A 21,640-nucleotide genomic window follows, 5' to 3' on the forward strand; every position below is an offset into this window, starting at 1 on the left:
TAAGCAAATCTGAAAATGTCATTGTTGTTCATGTTTTTAGAGCAGTGCAGGAAACGCACATGGAACACACCTTTCCCTCACAATGTTCTGGTATAAAACGGCCCTCAATCTGACAGCGGCTCCTACCTAGGCTCTAACCTATCCTCCTGCAGGAAATCAATGATATTTTTTTTGCCAATTTTTATGCCGACCACAATTTCCCCTCTAAACCTTGGGTATGTTTCCCAAATACACTATATTACCAAAAATATTGTGACACCTGTCTTTACACACACATGAACTTTAATGACATCCCAGTCTTAGTCAGTAGGGTTCAATATTGAGTTGGCCCACCCTTTGCAGCTATAACAGCTTCAACTCTTCTGGGAAGACTGTCCACAAGGTTTAGAAGTGTGTCTGTGGGAATGTTTGACCATTCTTTCAGAAGCGCATTTGGGAGGACAGTCACTGATGTGAATGAAAAGGCCTGGCTCGCAGTGTCCGCTCTAATTCATCCCAAAGGTGTTCTGTCGGGTTGAGGTCAGGACTCTGTACAGGACAGTCAAGTTCCTCCACCCCAAACTCGCTCATCAATGTTTTTATGGACCTTGCTTTGTGTATAATATAGTGTATACTGGTTGTAGATTTCTGTTATAATTTAACAGACCTTGGCCATATTGACATCAAAGTCACAGGAATGTGTGTCTGATGGGTCGTGTTTACATCCTCTGACATTAACTGAACTAGCTAGATGGGTCACAATTTCTACATATTGGTTCAAAACATCAACTGGACTTCCAACTTACTGAAGTATTCTGTTTATAGCAGTTCAGAAAACCCGTCTTCTAGTTTGAGGAAGAGATGGAAGGACACCGCGGACACAGTAATCATTGGCGGTGGATGTGTGGGGGTGAGCTTGGCATATCACCTGGCCAAAGCAGGCATGAAAGATGTGGTTCTCCTGGAGAAATCAGAACTCACAGCTGGATCCACTTGGCATGCAGTAAGTAAATATCTACAGATACACAACACAAGAGAGACTTCTTATGCCGTGTACACACGGGCGGACTTTTCGACTGGACTGGTCCGACGGGACGAATCCATCGGACAATCCAATCATGTGTGGGCTTCTTGGACCTGCAGCAGACTTTTTCGGTCGAAAATCAGAGGGATTTTAGATTTGGAACATGTTTCAAATCTTTCCGACGGACTTGAGTCCGGTCGAAAAGTCCGCTCGTCTGTATGCTAGTCCGACGGACAAAAACCGACGCTAGGGCAGCTATTGGCTACCGGCTATCAACTTCCTTATTTTAGCCCGGTCGTACGTCATCACGTACGAATCTGTTGGACTTTGGTGTGATCGTGTGTAGGCAAGTCCGTTCGTCCGAAAGTCCGTCGGAAGTCCATCAAAAGTCAGTCGAAAGCCCCTCGGAAAGACCGTCGGACTTTTGATGCCGAAAAGTCCACCCGTGTGTACACAACAATAGACATGGGTTCTGGGGACCGCCACCTATTAGACTACATTCAGACAAGGAATTAGAATGCCCCACAATTTCCAACGGCAAGCATCAGCAATATCTTGCATCTGGAGTGACAGGTATGCTCAAATAGGAGCTGCAATGACAGGACAATGGCGGCCACAGCTACTTGTTACTATTCCCACAACCAGCGATTACTTGAGGCGATCATGACTGGACGCATTGTGTGCATGTAGCCAAAACCACCACATGCAGATTGCTGGCTGTGTGAAGAGTCACGAATAGTCATTGTTTAATATGGTCACCATAACATCACAGCTCCTTCTTATTTTCATCTGGCTCCAGTGGTGAGCAGGTCCTGAATGCTCCAGAGCATCCCTCTGTAAGCCAAGGCCAGCTTGTTGACACACTTTAAGGAGGTGAGTCCATAACAGCATGGGCACACAGGAAGAGGATTGAAATGCTGTTTAATCCTAGACCTCAGAGCGGTAAGTCTTTGGGACTGCATCATAGAGGAGGTAATGCAACAAGACCTGCTTCTCTATTGTTTGACATGCTACATTTTTTATTTTGTAGAGGTTGACATTCCATTTTACTTTTTTAAAAAGAGATAAACTAGTTTGACATTTCCAATATTCCATTGATCCACTCATTTACACTTCAAAATGTGGCATTGGACATGCTTTTTGAACCACTTGCCGACCAGCCGCCGTCATTATACTGTGGCAGGTCGGCACGATCCCACGAACCGTCATAGCTGTACGTCGGCTCCTTTAAGTGGGATAGCAGGCGCGCACACGCTTGCTGCATTGCGGGGGTGCCGATGCTCGTGGCCAGCGGTCGCGTGCACGAGAAGCAGAATAGGGACGTGTGCGTGTGTAAACACAGAAATCCCTGTTCTGTAAGCTGAGGAGAGGCAGATCGTGAGTTCCTAATAGCTAGGAACCACGATCTGTCATTTCCTATAGTCAATCCCCTCCCCCCACAGTTAAAACACACAGTCAGGGAACACAGTTAACCCCTTGATTGCCCCCTAGTCTTAACCCCTTCCTTGCCAATGACATTTACACAGTAATCAGTGCATTTTTATAGCACTGATCGCTGTATAATTGTATTGTCAGTGGTTTCGAAAATGTGTCAGAAGTGTCCGATGTGTCCGCCATAATGTCGCAGTCCCGATAATTACTAGTAAAAACAAATTATAATAATAAAAATGCTATAAATCTATCCCCTATTTTGTAGACGCTATAACTTTTGCGCAAACCAATCAATATTGCGATTTTTATTACCAAAAATATGTAGAAGAATACTAAACTGAGGAAAAAAATAGCTTTTTTAAAAAAAAATGGAGATATTTATTATAGCAAAAAGTACAAAATATTGTGTTTTTTTTTTTTTCTAAATTGTCACACTTTTTTTGTTTATAGCGCAAAAAATTTAAAACCGCAGAAATGATCAAATACCACCAAAAGAAAGCTCTATTTGTGGGGAAAAAAAGGACATCAATTTTGTTTGGGTACAGTGTCGCACGACAGCGCAATTGTCAGTTAAAGCGATGCAATGTTGAATAGCAAAAAATGGCCTGGTCATTGAGCAGCCAAATCTTCCGGGGCTGAAGCAGTTAAAGCACTCTGAATGCCAGTCTAACCACCTGTCTTTATATAAAATGGTTACATTACAGTCCTGTTCACACATTGTGTTTGCTTTGTTTTGCTTCAAAAAATATACCCCACATTGCTTTCTTGGCGCTTCAAAGCTTCTTCAAAGCCTCCAAAGAAGTCAATAATAAAACTCGGTTACAGCACCTGCAGCTTTTGAGAGGTACAAGGGTACAAGGGTACCATTGCTGAACAGGAGTACTAAGAATCTGGGGATTTGCTTAGTGGGGTTACTACTGAGCCTCAACACACACAGGGCATTGTAACATTTTTTTTATTACTTTTTCAGATGTTAACGTGTTTATACTTTGTAATTTCAATTTTCGCAGGCTGGTTTAACTACATATTACCACCCTGGAATAAACCTAAAGAAGATCCATTATTACAGTATTAAACTTTATGAGGATTTGGAAGAGGAGACAGATCAGGTATGTCCAGGAGTACAGTTCAACTTTTCTATATATCATCAATATATAACCAGGCCACTTACTGAGTACATTTACATCACCTCTGCCCATACCTGTACACAACACACACACAAACACCGTTTCTATCAACCTGAGGGACCCCATCAGTGCACTCATTTTGTTATTAAGGAAAAATGAAAGGGCTCCAATACTAAGGGGTCAAATCGCTTTTGTTCAGACAACATTCATGCAGGATTCACACATTTTTCTAATTGGATTCACTTGGAAATATGTGTGAAACGTACGTGAAAAGACTTATAAATAGACCCCTGAAGTGGAAAATGCAACTTCACTCTAGGTCATCTTCCAGATTGGTATTAAATTGTGCTTCTTTGTATAGTGTCCTGTAGCATCGTCCACACTAGTGTCATATATTTTCCATTGACATCTGTGGGTCTGATGGTGAAGTGAAGGACAAAGGGACCTAATGATACAGGGCGTTGAAACACAGAACAGGGCTCTCTTTTTTTTTTTTTTTGCAGCAGGAGCTAAAATACTTTATTCTTTTTCTTTAATGTGTGTTGCAGCCCATTAAGCTGTGATGTAGTGCATCATGTTCCATCTTCACTCAGTGCTTACCAATATAACAGGTTGACATAAATGAGGCTTACTGGAAACGATAGATTTTGGCTTCACAGTTGCGGTCACAGACTTAGATATAGTCATATATGAAGTCCTATAGACATGGTACCAATAACCTAAATATCCTTAGTCATAACTCCACTGTTACAGGAGGGCTTTCACACTGGACTGGTGCACTGGCAGGACGCTAAAAAAAGTCCTGCAAGCAGCTTCTTTGGAGCATACACCACTCCATACACCGCTCCTTCACCGCTCCTGCCCATTGAACTGAATGGGCACCGCTGCAGAACCGCTGGCAAAGCGCCACTACAGCGGCACTTTGCGGGTCGTTTTAACACTTTTTCAGCCACTAGCAGCTGAAAACCCCAGCAAAAACGACGGTAAAGCGCCACTAAAAATAGCGGCACTTTAGCGCCGACGGCCCCGACACCCCAGTGTGAAAGGATCACATCAGTTTTAAAGAGATAAATCCTTTTGGGTGGACTGACCCTTTAAATCTCGACATTCTATCCTAGGCATGCTCAACCCATGGCCCACTGGCCAAATGTGGCCCACGGAGCCATCTGATGTGGTCATCGACCTCAAACCTATGGCAACCCGCACAGCCACCTTTGGGTGCCTGCAGCTCTACTGAATGATTATCAGTCCTCCATAATCCCTGTGGCTGTCATACACAAGGTGCTATTGTGGCCAGCTCCCCGCTGTTCTCTTTCCTTCCTAACACACAAACAGCTGGGTGGATTACATCTAGTGGCATTCATACAGGGTTCTGAAGGTGGGTTCTCACAGTTGTGTGATGAGCTTGGTGTCATTCTGGGAGCATGTGATTATGTGTCATTTTATCTTTGTCTAATAAAGAAGTTTCATTGCACTACTAGGGCATGCGTTTCCCCAGACTGTTGTTTTTTTTTGTTTGGATTGTCCACAGTCCGCTGTTTTTGGCTAGTCACACCTGAACACGAGAGTGGGATTAATGGTGATCTGGCTAATAAAAAATTTGATTTTTGTTATTGTGATTAAACAGTGGGTAAACATCCAACGGGGATTGGTCCCATGGAAAATGAGTATCCTGATTGCTGTTTAAGATCCTTATTATGCTATTCAAAATAAAATAAAAAATCATTGCCATGACTGGTTACCAAATCACTTAAGTGGTGCTCTCAAAAAGGTTAAGCACCCCTAAGGTAGCTAGATGCTACCCCTGTCAGCAGTGATAATCACTATTCAACTGTTGTCTTATGCAGGCTGTTGGGTTTCACCAGCCAGGAAGTATCAGAATAGCCTCAACTCCAACACGAGTGGATGAATTAAAATACCAGATGACCCGTGCTCGATGGCATCCAAATCCGCAGTATCTCATTGGGCCAGAAAAAGTTGAAGAACTATTTCCATTACTGAATATGGACAAGGTAACAAAACTTTTCTGCTGATGTCTTCAGCCCTGGTTTATTTTGTATTTTAGTGAAGGTTAAAAAATCAGAAACATTTCAGAATTTTCTGGAATTTAGCAAAACCTGTTACCAGATGTGCAACAAATAACCAGAGCATTCTGGTAATTTGAGAGAGCCACCGTTGACCCCAGAAGACGAGGTTCGGGGCCAGTCTGTGCAAAACAAGCTGCACAGTGGAGGTAAGTATATGTTTGTTATTTAAAAAAAATAAAAATCAAGCCTTTACAATCACTTTAAGTTCTTGACAACTTCTAATAGGTTTCCCTAAGGCTCGATTCACACAGGGGCAACACGACTTCAACGCGACTTTGCAACGCGACTTTAACCCGACTTCAACACGACTTGTGGATCCGACTTTCAATGAACGGGGATCCGACTTGGATCCCCGCCACTGTGTTTGGTATGAATCTTTAGGGGGAACTCCGCACCAAATTTTAAATAAAAATCCGGCATGGGTTCCCCCCCCAGGGGCATACCAGGCCCTTGGGTCCGGTATGGATCTTGAGGGGAACCCCCCTACGCCGAAAGGACGGCGTGGGGGGTCCCCCCAATCCATACCAGACCCTTATCCGAGCACGCAGCCCGGCCGGACAGGAATGGGGGTGGGGACGAGCGAGCGCCCCCCCCCCCTCCTGAGCCGTACCAGGCCGCATGCCCTCAACATGGGGGGGGTTGGTGCCTTGGGGGAGGGGGGCGCGCTGCGGCCCCCCCCACCCCAAAGCACCTTGTCCCCATGTTGATGAGGACAAGGGCCTCTTCCCGACAACCCTGGCCGTTGGTTGTCGGGGTCTGCGGGCGGGGGGCTTATCGGAATCTGGGAGCCCCCTTTAATAAGGGGGCCCCCAGATCCCGGCCCCCCACCCTATGTGAATGAGTATGGGGTACATGGTACCCCTACCCATTCACCTAGGGGAAAAAAGCGTCAATAAAACAAACAGTACACAGGTTTTTTAAAATAATTTATTAGGCAGCTCCGGGATCTTCTTCCGACTTCGGGGGTCCTCTTCCGACTTTGGGGGTCTCTCCGCCGTCTCCTCCCGGTGTCCGCATCTTCTGCCGGCTCCTCCGCTATCTTCTGCAGCTCAATTGCTAGCGGTGGTCCGGACTTCTGCCTTCTTCTTTTCTTCCAAAGATGTTGACACGACGCTCTCTCCAGCTGGAATGGTCTCTGAACGCTCCGCAACGGACGTATATAGGCGGTGACCCCGCCCCCTTATGAGGTCACTGTCCCAGGGCATGCTGGGGCTGTGCCGTCATAAGGGGGCGTGGTCATCACCCGGTGACCACGCCTCCTAAAACGTCACAGACCCAGCATGCCCAGGGACTGTGACGGCATAAGGGGGCGGGGTCACGGCCTATATAAGTCCCTTGCAGAGCGCACAGAAACCATTCTGGCTGGGGAGAGCGTCGTGTCAACATCTCTGGAAGAGAAGAGGGAAGAAGATGATCCAGAGGTCCGGACCACCGCTGGCAAAAGAGCGCCAGAAGATAGCGGTGGAGCCGGCAGAAGATGCGGACACCGGGAGAAGACGCCGGAGAGACCCCCGGAGTCGGAAGAAGATCCCGGAGCTGCCTAATAAATTATTTTAAATACCTGTGTACTGTGTTTTTTATTGACGCTTTTTTCCCTAGGTGAATGGGTAGGGGTACCATGTACCCCATACCTATTCACATAGGGTGGGGGGCCGGGATCTGGGGGCCCCCTTATTAAAGGGGGCTCCCAGATTCCGATAAGCCCCCCGCCCGCAGACCCCGACAACCAACGGCCAGGGTTGTCGGGAAGAGGCCCTTGTCCTCATCAACATGGGGACAAGGTGCTTTGGGGTGGGGGGGGGCCGCAGCGCGCCCCCCTCCCCCAAGGCACCAAACCCCCCATGTTGAGGGCATGCGGCCTGGTACGGTTCAGGAGGGGGGGGGCGCTCGCTCGTCCCCACCCCCATTCCTGTCCGGCCGGGCTGCGTGCTCGGATAAGGGTCTGGTATGGATTGGGGGGGACCCCCATGCCGTTTTTTCGGCGTAGGGGGTTCTCCTGAAGGTCCATACCAGACCCAAGGGCCTGGTATGCCCCTGGAGGGGGAACCCATGCCGGATTTTTATTTAAAATTTGGCGCGGAGTTCCCCTCAAGATCATTTGAGCACAAGTCGCATGCCGAAGTCGGATCATGCGAGACGGCGATCCGACTTCAATGATAGTCAATAGGCTGAAGTCGGATCAAAGTCGGATCCAAGTAGTACAGGGAGTACGCTCTGAAGTCGGAGCGACTTCAGTAGTGTCTATTAAGACGCTCCCATGCACTGTAATGTGAATCTCTTTCTGGGGCGACTTGGGGCGACTTGAGGGCTTACAAGTCGGATCCCAAGTCGCGGTAGTGTGAACCAAGCCTAAAAGCAAGAAAAAGATTTAAACAGAAAATAACAGGTGGGAAATACTTAGCAGCAAAGTTACGCACAGATGACGAGTACAAAAGAGCAGAGGAGGTAAGAACAGGGACCTTATCAACTGCAACAGATTACTGTTACATTGATTAATGTATATTGAGTCAGTCTGGCAGGAATCCTACAATGTGTGGGAGAAGTGGCAGCAACTGCAATCTGGGAAATTACTGATAATCTAATACAACGTCCTTCAGTTGTACATTATCCTGGGCATTTTTATTCAGGTTCATACGCACAAGTTATGTTTGTGGTCTTCAAATTTATTTTTAAATGGTTCCCTTAAGCATACTCAGTGCTGCTTATTCCTAATTGAAGGGTGGGTATATGCTCAGGTACAGTTGTGCTCATAAGTTTACATACCCTTGTAGAATTTATGATTTCCTAGCCATTTTTCAGAGAATATGAATGATAACACAAAAACTTTTCTTTCACTCATGGTTAGAGTTTGGCTGAAGCCATTTATTATCAATCAACTGTGTTTACTCTTTTTAAATCATAATGACAGCAGCAACTACTCAAATGACCCTGATCAAAAGTTTACATACCCCAGTTCTTAATACCGTGTATTGCCCCCTTTAACATCAATGACAGCTTGAAGTCTTTTGTGGTATTTTTGGTTGAGGCTCTTTATCTTCTAGGTTTTTTAAAGCTGCCCATTCCTCTTGGCAAAAAGCCTCCAGTTCCTGTAAACTCTTGGGCTGTCTGGCATGAACTGCACGTTTGAGATCTCCCCAGAGTGGCTCAATGATATTGAGGTCAGGAGACTGAGATGGCCACTCCAGAACCTTCTCTTTATTCTGCTGTAGCCAATGACAGGTTGACTTGGCCTTGTGTTTTGGATAATTGTCACATTGGAATGTCCAAGTAAGTTCCATGCGCAGCTTCCTGGCTAAGGAATTCAAATGTTCCTCCAGTATTTTTTGATAACATGCTGCATTCATCTTGCCATCAATTTTGACCAAATTTCCTCTGCCTTTGTAGCTCACATATCCCCAAAACATCAGTGATCCACCTCCGTGTTTCACAGTAGGAAAGGTGTACCTTTCATCATAGGCCTTGTTGACTCCTCTCCAAATATAGCGTTTATGGTTGTGGCCAAAAAGCGAAATTTTGGTCTCATCAATCCAAATGACTTTGTGGCAGAAGGTTTGAGGCTTGTCTCTGTGCTGTCTGTATTGTAAGCTGGATACTTTGTGGCATTTACATAGTAATGGCTTTCTTCTGGCGACTCGACCATGCAGCCCATCTTTCTTCAAGTTCCTCCTCATTGTGTATCTTGAAACAGCCACACCACATTTTCAGAGAGTCCTGTATTTCACCTGAAGTTATTTGTGTGTTTTTCTTTGCATCACAAACAATTTTCCTGGCAGTTGTAGCTAAAACTTTTGAGTCGGTCTACCTGACGGTGGTTTGGTTTCAACATAACCCCTCATTTTCCACTTCTTGATTAGAGTTTGAACACTGCTGATTGGCATTCTCAATTCCTTGGATATCTTTTTATATCCTTTTCCTGTTTTATACAGTTCAACTACCTTTTCCCGCAGATCCTTTGACAATTCTTTTGCTTGCCCCTCAAAATCCAAAAATGTCAGCGTAGCACTGGATGAAAGATGCAAGGGTCTGTCAGGAGTCCAAAAACTCATTGACCTTTTATACACACACACTAATTACAAACAAACAGATCTCAGGTGAGGATAGTTTCCTTTAGTAGCCATTCAAACCCCTTTGTGTCAACTTGTGTGCATGTTATCAGGCCCAAATCACCAGAGTATGTAAACTTTTGATCAGGGTCATCTGGGTAGTTTCTGCTGTCATTGTGATTTAAAAAGAGTAAACACATTTGCTTGATAATAAATGGCTTCAGCCCAACACTAACCATGAGTGAAAGAAAAGTTTTTGTGTTATCATTCATTCATATTCTCTGAAAAATGAAACCATAAATTCTGCCAGGGTATGTAAACTTATGAGCACAACTGTATATTCAGTACAGCTGCCCACATTAATAAGAAACTGGTAATTTTTAGTTTATTGTCCTTTAATTAATTATGTAAAGATGTTCATGCAAATAATATCTAGGGACATTCAATCGGATGTGTTCTATAATCTAATAGACATTTCGAAGCTTATACAATTCACTTTTTCTAATTCTTAATCCAGTCCTCTTTTGTTCTAATGAACTGACGACGTAGCTTGGATGAGCTAAAAAACATCATCAACATTATGGAATAAGTCCAGTTGAATGTGACTGACTACTATTGGATATACCATAACCTAGATAAGTGGTAAACTTCACAGAAATACAAAGAATCTTTCTGAGATGACAATTGGCAAAAAAAATTGTAGAAGTGTAAATCTTTCTGTTGGACAATATTATTTTGAAATGATTACCATAAGGTAATTGAACAATCACAAACTCATTGTTTCCATATTATCTGGCACCTCCAAAGAGCAATAACACCAGTGGCTTATCTGGCTACAGGAGTCTAAAATCCAATTGGTTGATACAGGTTAACTGAAGAAGCCCATTAGAAGACAAGGAGGCTAAACTATGAAAATAAGGTAGAGACCAGTTTGCCATTTTGGATAAACTGAAATTAAGGGAGGCAATATCTGACTGCTAATGACTGAAATATGATAAGGATTTTTTGTTGTGTAAATATGGAAAAATGCTTGTTTTTGAATGAGTGCAATTGCAACCCATAGCTTTTCTTTATTACTGTTTTTTTATGTATTTAGTGCTTCTGTATACATACAGCAATGTCTTATACTGTAGGTCCTAGCTGGCCTCTATAACCCTGGAGATGGACATATTGACCCCTACTCCCTCACTATGGCCCTTGCAGCTGGAGCCAGGAAGTATGGTGCCCAATTATATTTTCCAGCACAAGTGACTGCTTTAACACCTCAATCTGACGGTACATGGAATGTGGAAACACCTCATGGAACAATTCATGCCAAAAGGATTGTGAATGCTACAGGTATCCACACACATTTTTCTAATGCTTTGAAACCTACAAGCTAAAAACTCTCCTTCAAATGTATATTCTGTCCCCAACACTTATCATAGGATCCCTATACCCAGCAGTGATTTTAATTATACAGGGGGCATGGTGGGTTGGGCCAGCCCTTGCCTTCTTATATGTTTTGATATTCCAACAAGGGCTCCCAGCCTTAAAAGAGAAGTATGGGTATTTTTTTCCCCCATTCATACTTACCTAGGTGGATGCAGCATCAGTCCATTGCTGCATCTGTCCCCCGGCGCCTCTACACTGAAAACCAAGCAATCGAATGCCGCCGATCGCTCAGTTCTCACAGCTCTGTGAGCTGTGACTGACAGTCTGCAGCTCTCTGCTCTTCTCCCTCCTCGCACATTGGAGCTATGAGCTGTGGAGGGGTGGAACGGGCGTCTCAGGCTCTCAGCGAGTCGCTGAAAAGGCTGAGGCAGGTGTCAGTCCAGGCAGCTGGCGGATCCAGACTTCCATTGTCTGCATGACACGGAGCCTTAACTGACATTGGTGACGTCAGCAGAGAGCAAACTTCAGTCTGCTCTCTGCTGAAAACAGGTCACAGGAGGGCAAAATGAATTGCACTCATGTGATCCATAGGAGAAGCCCAGCCAAACAAGCTTTGGCTGGACTTCTCCTTTAATTCCAGATTCTGTTGCTGTCCACTTAAGTCTTCTAGGTTTTCCTACTTCTGCATGTTCAAGCTAATCCTGTTACATTTTCTCTAATATAAATAATAAAGTTTACAGCAATTGTAAGATAACAATATTATGTAAGGTAACATAAGAACAGATATCTCACCAGTGGAGTCCCCAAGATATCAGAAACTGTCAGGTAGTGTAGCTCCATCAAAAACCTAAATACCAACTTGGGGTCGACTGAAGGCAAAAGCACACCTCAAATATAGGAGACATTACCTCGCTGCATGTTGTAACTGATGGTGTTGAGTATTTCCTATACTACTCAGTTATGGGTAGAGATGTTAGTACATCTCTAGTGAGTTACTAGTGTACCTTACTAGTAAAGGAATTAACAGCATATTTTATTTCACACCTCTCCATTCCTTTGCCACAAGTTGGAAATTAAAGTTTTGGTGTCATTCAGTTGTCACTAATGGTTGTGTAGAATATGAACTTGCCTACAAGATCTAGGCAGGAATTGCTAGTCTTTTATAAGCATGGTTAGTAGGGATGCAGCAATACCATATTTTTACAGTACCAATACTTTTTAGTACCAATACTTTTTTTTTAGTGCTCGCCGATACCAATTACTGATCCCTACCGCAACTGTTTTGTTTTCCCTTCAGCTGTCAGCAATTGTACAAAGCATCAAAAAATTCTTTACAAATGAAATACATTTTTTTTATTTTGTCCTTTTTTCAATGTGAAACGTGTAAATATATGTTAATGGTATAAAAATATTAACAAACAAAGCAAACAAAAAAAGTTTTAATTATTAATAGTTTATAAAGTAGTATAAAGTACAAAAAAAATCAGCAGGAAAATAATAATTAAATGGAGGAGACAAAGGAGTTAATTAGGACTAAATAGAGTTAATAAGGGATTAAACAGAGGAATATTTAATAAAAAACAAACAAAAAAAATGTTTATTTACTTGACAGGTTGCTTTAAACTGAATTCATCTGCAGATCGAAGTTCGTCCCTTTGATCTGTTGATGAATAAACTGAAAGATACAAAAAGAAACCATGGTTCTTTTTATCTTTCTGTTTCAGCGGCTGAGAAATGTTGTTGATAAACATATCCCGGCTGCTTTTTTTTTTTTTTTGACAGCTCCAATTGTTCGGGACTTCATTTACACTTCAGCTGTCAACAGGGGAACCCCACTGCCAGCTGAATGAATCATCGGTTGGTAAGGACGTGGTGGCCCCCACTCCTCAACAACCAATAATTGCAGGCTTTTTATTTTTACATTTTATCTGTCAGCGGGATTCCCCCTCTGACAGCTGAAATGTAAAAAGAAAAAGCCGGCAAAGCCTCAAAGTATTGGTTTCAGGTATCGGAGTACCGATACTCATGCAAATGCTTAGTATTGGCACTGATACAGCCCTAATGGGTAGACTGGGTACGTATTTGGAGAAAGAAAGATTAGTTGACACCCAGAAAGACTTGGTCATCCAGATTATGATTATCTGATTATCTACCAAGGATGATCGGTTGAAAGGCATATACAGAGAGAAGAAAGTCTGAAAAATGTGAACTTAGAAAGACAAGGGTAGACCAAATACATTTTTTGGATTGCAGAGGACATTTCCACCACAATAGAGGTGGACTTTGCCACCAAACTTTGGTTTGTGTGAAAGACCAATTTTGATTCAACTACTGTACAAGTAGAAACATTTATTACAAAAAATATATATACTGTGCTATCTGTGTAGAAAAAAGTGATATACAGTACATTCATATATATAGGTCAAAAATCTGCAACCTCTTGTGAGACACACAATAGTATAAAATTCAAAAAGTTTTGGTTGCGCCAATTAATATTCTCTAAGTGGTAATACCAATAGAATGACACAAAAACAAATTAATAAACAATCCTGTGAAAAAAAGGTGATACAAAATAATGCATTTGATGAAAAAGTCACTATTGAGTCCTTGATAGAAAAAAGAGCCAAGAAAGTTCTTATGCTGAAAAGGGTACATCAATATATTCCTCCACGGTGGCACACAAACATAACACCACAAGAAAAGTACAATATAGAAAATGGGATAGTGCCTCCACCTCTGCACACACTGCCGCTTACCAGCTGTAAGTGATCTCCTATCACTGGAGATCAGATACACTTGTGGATTATTCCCCCTCCTTGGGTCTCTATACAGTGCACCAATTCTCCCAGCGTCCTCACCAAGTAAAAAGCCTCATGTACAGATGCGTTCAATAGGTCCAACTGTGGCTTCCTAAGGAACCCTAGGTGCCTTTCTCTGAGAAAGGCACCTAGGGTTCCTTAGGAAGCCACATTTGGCTCCCATATTCAAGATAATGGTGCCAGCAACCTGCAGCAGTAAGAACCGGCTGAGGGAAGACAACACTGGACAGTAGTCTAGGGTCCTGACGTCATCAAAACCAGGGTCCTGTACTGGGTGTGAGGACGCCGAGGGACAGTTAACCACCAAAATCAAATGCATTATTTTGTATCACCTTTTTTTCACAGGATTGTTAATGTGTTTTTGTGTCATTCTATTGGTATTACCACTTAGAGAATATTAATCAGTGCAACCAAAACTTTTTGAATTAGAAACATTTATTAACTGTGGATAAACACAAAAAAAAGAGTGCTTTTTGTGATACTATAAAACTCTCATCGCTCATAATGTGCAAAGATCATTTCTGACGATAGTGTCAGGAGAAAAAAGCATTCTCTATGTCTCATTGTTGTTCAGGCTGGAAGTGGAGGAGTTTACTGCCTGACACCACTGGGCAAATACAAACCAGAGGCATGGTTATGGCATCAACAAGGGTACCTTCTGCTTTTCATTTTCCCTAGAAGTGAGCAGAGCGCAGTCTATGTGATAGTGAGAGGGGGTTCACCTACATCTCGCATATATGGGTTTTTAAAGTCCTAGAAAGCCTTGTGCAGCCACTCAACCTTCATTCGTTTTATGTCTGCCACTTAGTGGGTAGTTGGAGAATCTTAGGTAGGATACAAGCTATAAATATATCTATGGTGGGGCTTGAGTTACGGGAAGATCACGTTCCTTGGTTGCTGACCCAGGAACCTGGAGAGGAGGGGCAGCGGGGTGGCATTTAGTGGAACTGATGGTTGTATTTTTCTCCCTGCAGCAGCTGAATGCCTGCAACGCCCGCTTCTCCTGCTTACCTCACTGTCGGCATTCAGCTGCTGCAGGGAGAAAAATATAGTAATTGGTTCCACTAAATGCAGCCTCCACCTACTCTCCAGGTTCCTCTCCTTTGTGTTGCCTGGCCCCTGTGTGCTGCAGGGGATCTGTCATGATGGAGAGCAGGGAAGGGGCCAGTAAATATGTAATTTACTATATTTTTCTGAACGAATACAATCAGTGATCAGTACCAATCAATGACTTTGTCTATTCATAACTGAAGCATAGTAGACTGTGTATCCTATACTTCAGTTTGTGAATGACTGTCTGTTTAGACCCATGATTTTTTACCAAAGCCCTTCCATGGTGCTCCTAAAAAAATTGTAAAAAATAAATAAATAATGCAGTAAAAAATACAAAGATTAAAAATTGGAAAATAAAATACAAATAAAAAATGACTGACTCCATCCACTGCCCACTGACACCGTCCACACTACTCTGACACCATCTACACATCATCCATTGTCCTACTGACATTGTCAACTGCCCTACTCACACTGTCCACTGCTCTGACTGACACATCCACTGTCCTACTGACACCGTTTACTTCCCTACTGACCCCATACACACACTGTCCTCTGCGCTACTGACACTGTCCACTGACACCGTCCACTTTTTTTTTTCGTTCAACCCAGCGGGCTATATGAAAAAAAAAACTGAAGAGCTTGAGAGGAGCCACTGTACTAACAATCCGAAGTTAGCACAGCAATCTCCCCCACTGAGCTATTGTGTTCTGACAGAGGGAGCCCCCCACCACCACCACTAGAACACACCGGTCAGCGCTCTCAGCCATTGCAAGCTGATCGGCAGACCTTATTCAGTCTTGCCTCTTCAACAGAAGCCGAACATTCAGCCGGCTTTTCTCATACCAGTTGCTGTACACATGGGCCAATACTACCTGATGTTCGGCTTGTGTGTACGGTGCTTAGGTTTATATTTTTGCAGTGATGTTTGTTTTATTTAATTTTTCTCAGTTTTCCTTACTGTTTAGTTGAGCTTTGCTAGTTCATTTCTAAAAAAAAAAAAAAAGGCGTCAAACCCCGGTGATCTTTAATCTTTTTCACGTTGTTCATGTAGAGCTCCACCTCTCAAAGGTTCCCCACCCCTGGTCTATGGAGAGCTGTAAATGTGGAGATCACTCTTCTACAGCTTTCATGCTAATGGATATTATGTATGTACAATAATTCTCCTGCCAATGTTGAAATAAGTGTTTGTTGTCCCACAATCATACATTAGTATTACAGAGTAATACAGCCTTCCTCAAATTTTTTAACCCTGGGGGACCCTTAAAATAATTTACAGATATCAGGGAACTCCTGCTTCAGATTATATCTACAGCTCAGAGTACAATAGTAATGCCGCGTACACACGGTCGGACTTTTCGACCGTACTTGTCAGACGGACCAAATCCGGCGGACAATCCGATCGTGTGTGGGCTTCACCGGACCTTCAGCTGACTTTTCCAGTCGCAAATCTGACGGACTTTAGATTTGGAACATGCTTCAAATCTTTACGTCGTAACTCCGCCAGACCCAGAAATCCGCTCGTCTGTATGCTAGTCCGACGGACAAAAACCGACGCTAGGGCAGATATTGGCTACTGGCTATCAACTTCCTTATTTTAGTCCGGTGTACGTCATCACGTACGAATCCGTCGGACTTTGGTGTGATCGTGTGTAGGCAAGTCCGGTCATTAGAAAGTCTGTTGAAAGTCCGTCGAAAGTCTGTCGGACGGGCTGTCGGACTTTTGTAGCTGAAAAGTCCGATCGTGTGTACGCGGCATAAGAAGTTATATGTGCTCAGTGGGAGATTAAATACCCATTCCTTTGGTAGATAGTGAAATTTTTTTTTTATTCTCTAGGAGTTTTCATTAGGACTGTGTAGGAGAAGGGCATCCTTACATTATGGTCGATGAGAGAGATGTCTCCTTACATTTGTGGTCAGTGAAAATAATGCTTAAAAGATTGTTAGATCTCATGTATTACTTGCTTTGCCAAGAGGTGTTGACCTTGGAACTATGCCGGCACATCAGAGGAAAGGTCAGTGTGCCACAGCTCAAGAAACCCCTGGCAACCTCTAGAAATGGTTGAGAATGACTTGGAAAAGAACTTGAGGGCCTCAGTGTAGGAGTACAGTCTGTTATGTTATTATTGAGCATGTGGCTCTAGTATAAATAAAGCTTATTTGTAGCCAGCTCAATAAAGTCATAATAATATTTCTGGTACCTATTTATGTAGTGAAATGTATTTATTACCTGTGAATTCAAGTGATTTGTCTAGAAAATCACTTCAAGTCTCCCCTAGTGATAGACCATGCAGCACTGAGTCCAGGGTGACAATTGAGTACAGAAGTAAAGGTAAATACATTATGCAATCTTATCTGAGTGAGCCACCAACACACTTTTATCTCTCACCACACCACCTTACATGTACCAACAATTGAGTGGGTGTTACTGAATAAGCAGAGCATGGGCTGTGTGTTTTCCTGAACCTCTCCCACAAACCAGTGGCTGCATTATAACTGTGCAACCAGTCCATGGTCACGTGACACCAAGTCCATGGTCACGTGACACACTGGGACCTGACTCCTTCTTTACTGCAGATTAAGAGGATCCTTCTTTGAGTGTCCATGTCCCTTGGTGACATGGACACTTCCTATTGGATCAAAGACAAGTCCCACTGCAAGGTCCTCATGGCTCTGCAATAAGTGACATAAAGAATAACAGTTTGTGGCAGGCCAAACTGCAGAAGTGGGTCACCGGTTTGCATTGTTGTAAGAGAGTCCACAGAGGATCATGTGACGCCAGACTCAGGTGATTAAAAAATAGATTAGAAGGTTTTTTAAATGTATTTTAAATTGGTAATTGGTGAAAGTTGAGTGGGTGAGAGAGATTGAAAGGGGAATTGTATTTGCTTGGAAAAGCATTGATACATCTGGACTTATGTATATGTAGTGTAGGTTGTTCTGGAACTCTACTGGGATAGCAACTTTGGAACCTTGCTGGAGTAGCAAAGTGTTTGCAAACTAGCTAAAATTAGAATTTGGATATAATCCTTGTCCAATGTATTATATTAACTTTTGATATCACTTCTAATCAAAACTAATAATAATTTCCTCAAGGAGTAAATATATGAAGCTGTCATTGCTAACCACTTTATAAAAACTTGAGGCTCTGGCCTTAAAGCTTATTGGTTGCTGACACCAGAATCTAAGTTAAGTCACAACTCCTAACTCGGAATATCTGTATTGAAATTATTGGATAACCATGACAGCCAAGCAGCTAGCAATTTCCGAAAGAGTAGTCACCTTATAGCAGGCTCTCATTACATTTCCTTTCAGAGCTGTATTTTACTGTTTAATGTGGGCATCCTGATATAGAAATGAGAAATATTCTAAACTAGAATTGGGTTATCTGATATGCAGTTGGGTGCCATAATCCCCACAATGTATAATGTGATTCTGGGAACATCCTTAGAACAGTATCAGTGTCTGTATTGCAGCGTTTACTTGCAGAGAAAATCCACAGAGTCTTTTTTACTTTTGACTGAAAATAACATCTGCTTCTGACAAGAAAATCATGAGGACAGTTCAGCTAAAATCTGTGAGCTTTTCACATTCCTCATGAAACAGACAATTGCATACTCCCTGCCAAGTCAACTTTTCTGTGTAACCAATGGGAGGGTTCCAAAAAATGTGCGTGTTTGAGGTCCCAGTTCTCAGAAACAACCTCTGTGATGCATGCACTAAGATGAACCCGATGTGCAAGAGCGAGATTAAATAACAGCAGTGTCTGGCAGGACATTTACTTTTTATTACTTATTAAACTCAGTCATGGTCAGTATATTGTGACTTAAAATGTGTATGACAGAAGCAGCCTCTGCTTTAGCCTATTAAATGTGCATGGTGTATATCTTTTCTCCCCCACCCCAAAGCTCCTCTTCTTTCACTCCCCCAATACATTAACAAAACAACACCATGCTCACCTTAAAGTGTAAACCCTAAGGGCCTGTCTCCACTGACAGCAAACTTTGATTTTCGTGCATTTTTTCTGCCCTTGAAAAGCCCAAATACTATGTCATAGAAGCATGACAATGCAATCGATAGACACAGTACCCATGAAAATGGCCATCAAAAATACAGCATTTAAAGCTAAAGCTTTTTTTTTTTCTAGCGATAAAGCACCATACATATTAGTTACATATTGGTTATGTGCAGCGGTTTGTATCCCTCTACCTACAGGCACCTGCTTAAGCTAAAGATTCTGCCTGCAATGCCTCCTCACCACCACTGAAAACTGCCCTGAGCGTCCGTCTTCCGCTGCTGTGAAGGTTAACAGCAGCTGCTGCTACTGAGAAAAGTTGGCCCAGTTGCCTGCCCCCTCCTGCCCTCCTTTCCATTCACAGAACTTTTATTACTACATTCCCATAATGTGGGTTCTGTGAATGAAGAAGGAGTAGTTGAATGACAAAATCTCCATTGCCCTTTTACAAAAATGCATTGTGGGAGTGTAGTAATACAAGGGGGCAGAAAGGGGCAGGCAAGTTGCGCAACTTTTCTCAGTCACAGCGCCTGCTGTTAACCTTTATAGCAACAGAAGACAGATGCTCAAGACAGTGTCCAGTGGCTGTAAGGAGACACTGCAGATTTGTAACAGAAGCAACCACCTACTAGGTAATGGGATACACACCCTCACACACAGCTGTATAGTGCTGTATGCTAAAAAAAACCCCATAAACTTCAGAGGGGCAACATTCCAACTTTCCAAACCATGGGCAGTCATGCATGTTCAAAAACCATTTGCAAAACACACGCAACACATTTTTTAGGCCCTAAGGCCCATGTCTGTTGGAACGCAGCAGCTGCATGGACACGGCCATTGCTCCCAATTTCACATCCGTGTGGGTGTGGATGCATGGCTCTGCTGTGCCCCCGCATGGATGTCACTTTGAGTGCAGTGGCTGTGTCTGTGCACCCTCTGCATCCCAGAGTAGACATCAACAGGACTGCCTTCACAGGGATGCATGGAACACCTGTGCATCCCTGTGCGGGTAAACATGGCCCTCACACAGGTATATGCTGTAGTACGTCCATGTGAATGAGCCCTAACAATGAACTTCTCCTATTTGATCCTTTTCAGTTTACTAAATGTATGAGGGAAAGTGTTTTGTTAACAAGGAAACTTGTTGATTTTGCCAGAAATCCAGTGACCTTGCAAGTTCCTGTGTACATTGCAGTCTTAAAGCTTTTGTTACCCCAACACTTCATATTCCTGAGTGTGCCTGCTGTACTTGTATGAGAAAGTATCATGTTCTTTGTATTGCTTCCTTTGTATGAAATCCCTGGTGTTCCAGACAGCCCCTCTGCTCTCCTATTAAAACCTGACCACACTAAACAGGAAAGCACACCATGGTCAGTTCTCTAGTTGTGCTGGGAACTCAGTGTTCTCTCCTCCAATGATCAGACTTGTCCCGACACCCCCAGCTGCACAGCCATTCACTGGCAAGCTCAGTGTGCTTCTCCTCCCCCCAGCTCTTATGCAGCTGAGAATAGAGGGAATATGTTCATTTATAAAAAAAGGGACAAAAGGTATTTACAATTTTTTTTTATATCTATACAAAAATGTTTTGCCTTTCATTTTAAAACTGTTGTTTTACAAGGCGATCCTTTACAATCAATTTAGTTGGTCTCATCAGTCCTTCCCAGTTTTTTTCTGTGAACTACAGAAAACCTTTCCCCTACGTTAAGAAGAGGAAAGGGGGTGGTATTTGTAGTCTTATCCTAGAGTGTCAACACTGCTCCTGCCATAATGGAGTGAGTTAGCGTTTTCACCCTAGGATCAGAATTGTTTTACTGGCAGGATCACCAGGTAGATATTAGGGAAAACATGCAAAAATACATGTAATCTTATTTGAAGATTTTTGTTGAAATGAATGGTCTGGGAACAAGGACTCCTTGACAAGATTGTAAAGTTAAATTTTTTTCCCTCAAAAAAAAAATAAAAAAACATATTATATTTTCCTGCTATGTGCAAAGGTTTTGCACAGAGTTGCCCTGAACCTTCTCTTCTGGGGACCCTCACCGGTGCTCTTGGCTCCTCCACTTCTGTGTGTGCTTCCTACAGTGGCACACATGCAGTCTCACTTCCGAGCAGGACTCTGTGCATCCATAGACACATACAGTGCAGCTTGGCCTCGCCTCCTCTCTCTGCTCCCTGGTTTGACTGACAGCAGCAGGAGCCAATGGCCCCCGCTGCTCTCATCCAAGCTTGTGAGAGAGGATAGAAAGGAGAGAAGACCAGCAGGTGGGCACAGCGCTGGATCTATACAGGACTCAGGTAAGTGTTTGAGGGGGATAAACAGGCACTTAAAGGTGTTTTTTTTTTTTTTATTAATGCATAGAATGCATTACATTAAAAAAACCTTATGACTTTAGAACTACTAAAATTACTTTGCTGTTTGTATAGTATACACAATAGGGAACTATTTGTTCCATCTGTAAAGAGATTGATTGCTACACCAGTGACCTACTGACATCACCTCCACCCTTACAATAGACTTTTTATGGGACATTACCAACATCTGGTAAGTTTACATTATTTTGTAATTTATTAAAAATAAGCACTACCTTTTGTACAGTGATATTTGCTCAGTAAGGCAGCTGGACAGAAACTTCAGAGAAACTTTCCATAGCGTGTTAATTATTAAATGACACTATAGAAACTAATACA

General features: G+C 42.9%; 1 protein-coding gene across 2 annotated transcripts in view; it reads left to right on the top strand.

Annotated features, from left to right (window-relative positions):
* The window catches only part of DMGDH (dimethylglycine dehydrogenase), a 102,661-nt gene that overhangs the window by 24,138 nt on the left and 56,883 nt on the right, over window positions 1-21,640 (top strand). The window contains exons 2-5 of one of the 2 annotated variants that reach the window (XM_073623765.1): window positions 808-982; window positions 3,445-3,543; window positions 5,409-5,573; window positions 10,825-11,029. In XM_073623765.1, coding sequence (XP_073479866.1) covers window positions 808-982; window positions 3,445-3,543; window positions 5,409-5,573; window positions 10,825-11,029 — 644 coding nt within the window. Of the gene's footprint in view, window positions 1-804; window positions 983-3,444; window positions 3,544-5,408; window positions 5,574-10,824; window positions 11,030-21,640 lie in introns of both variants that reach the window. The other variant, XM_073623758.1, reaches the window with a different exon arrangement.

Source organism: Aquarana catesbeiana, linkage group LG01, assembly GCF_042186555.1.
Source record: "Aquarana catesbeiana isolate 2022-GZ linkage group LG01, ASM4218655v1, whole genome shotgun sequence".
NCBI lineage: Eukaryota > Metazoa > Chordata > Amphibia > Anura > Ranidae > Aquarana > Aquarana catesbeiana.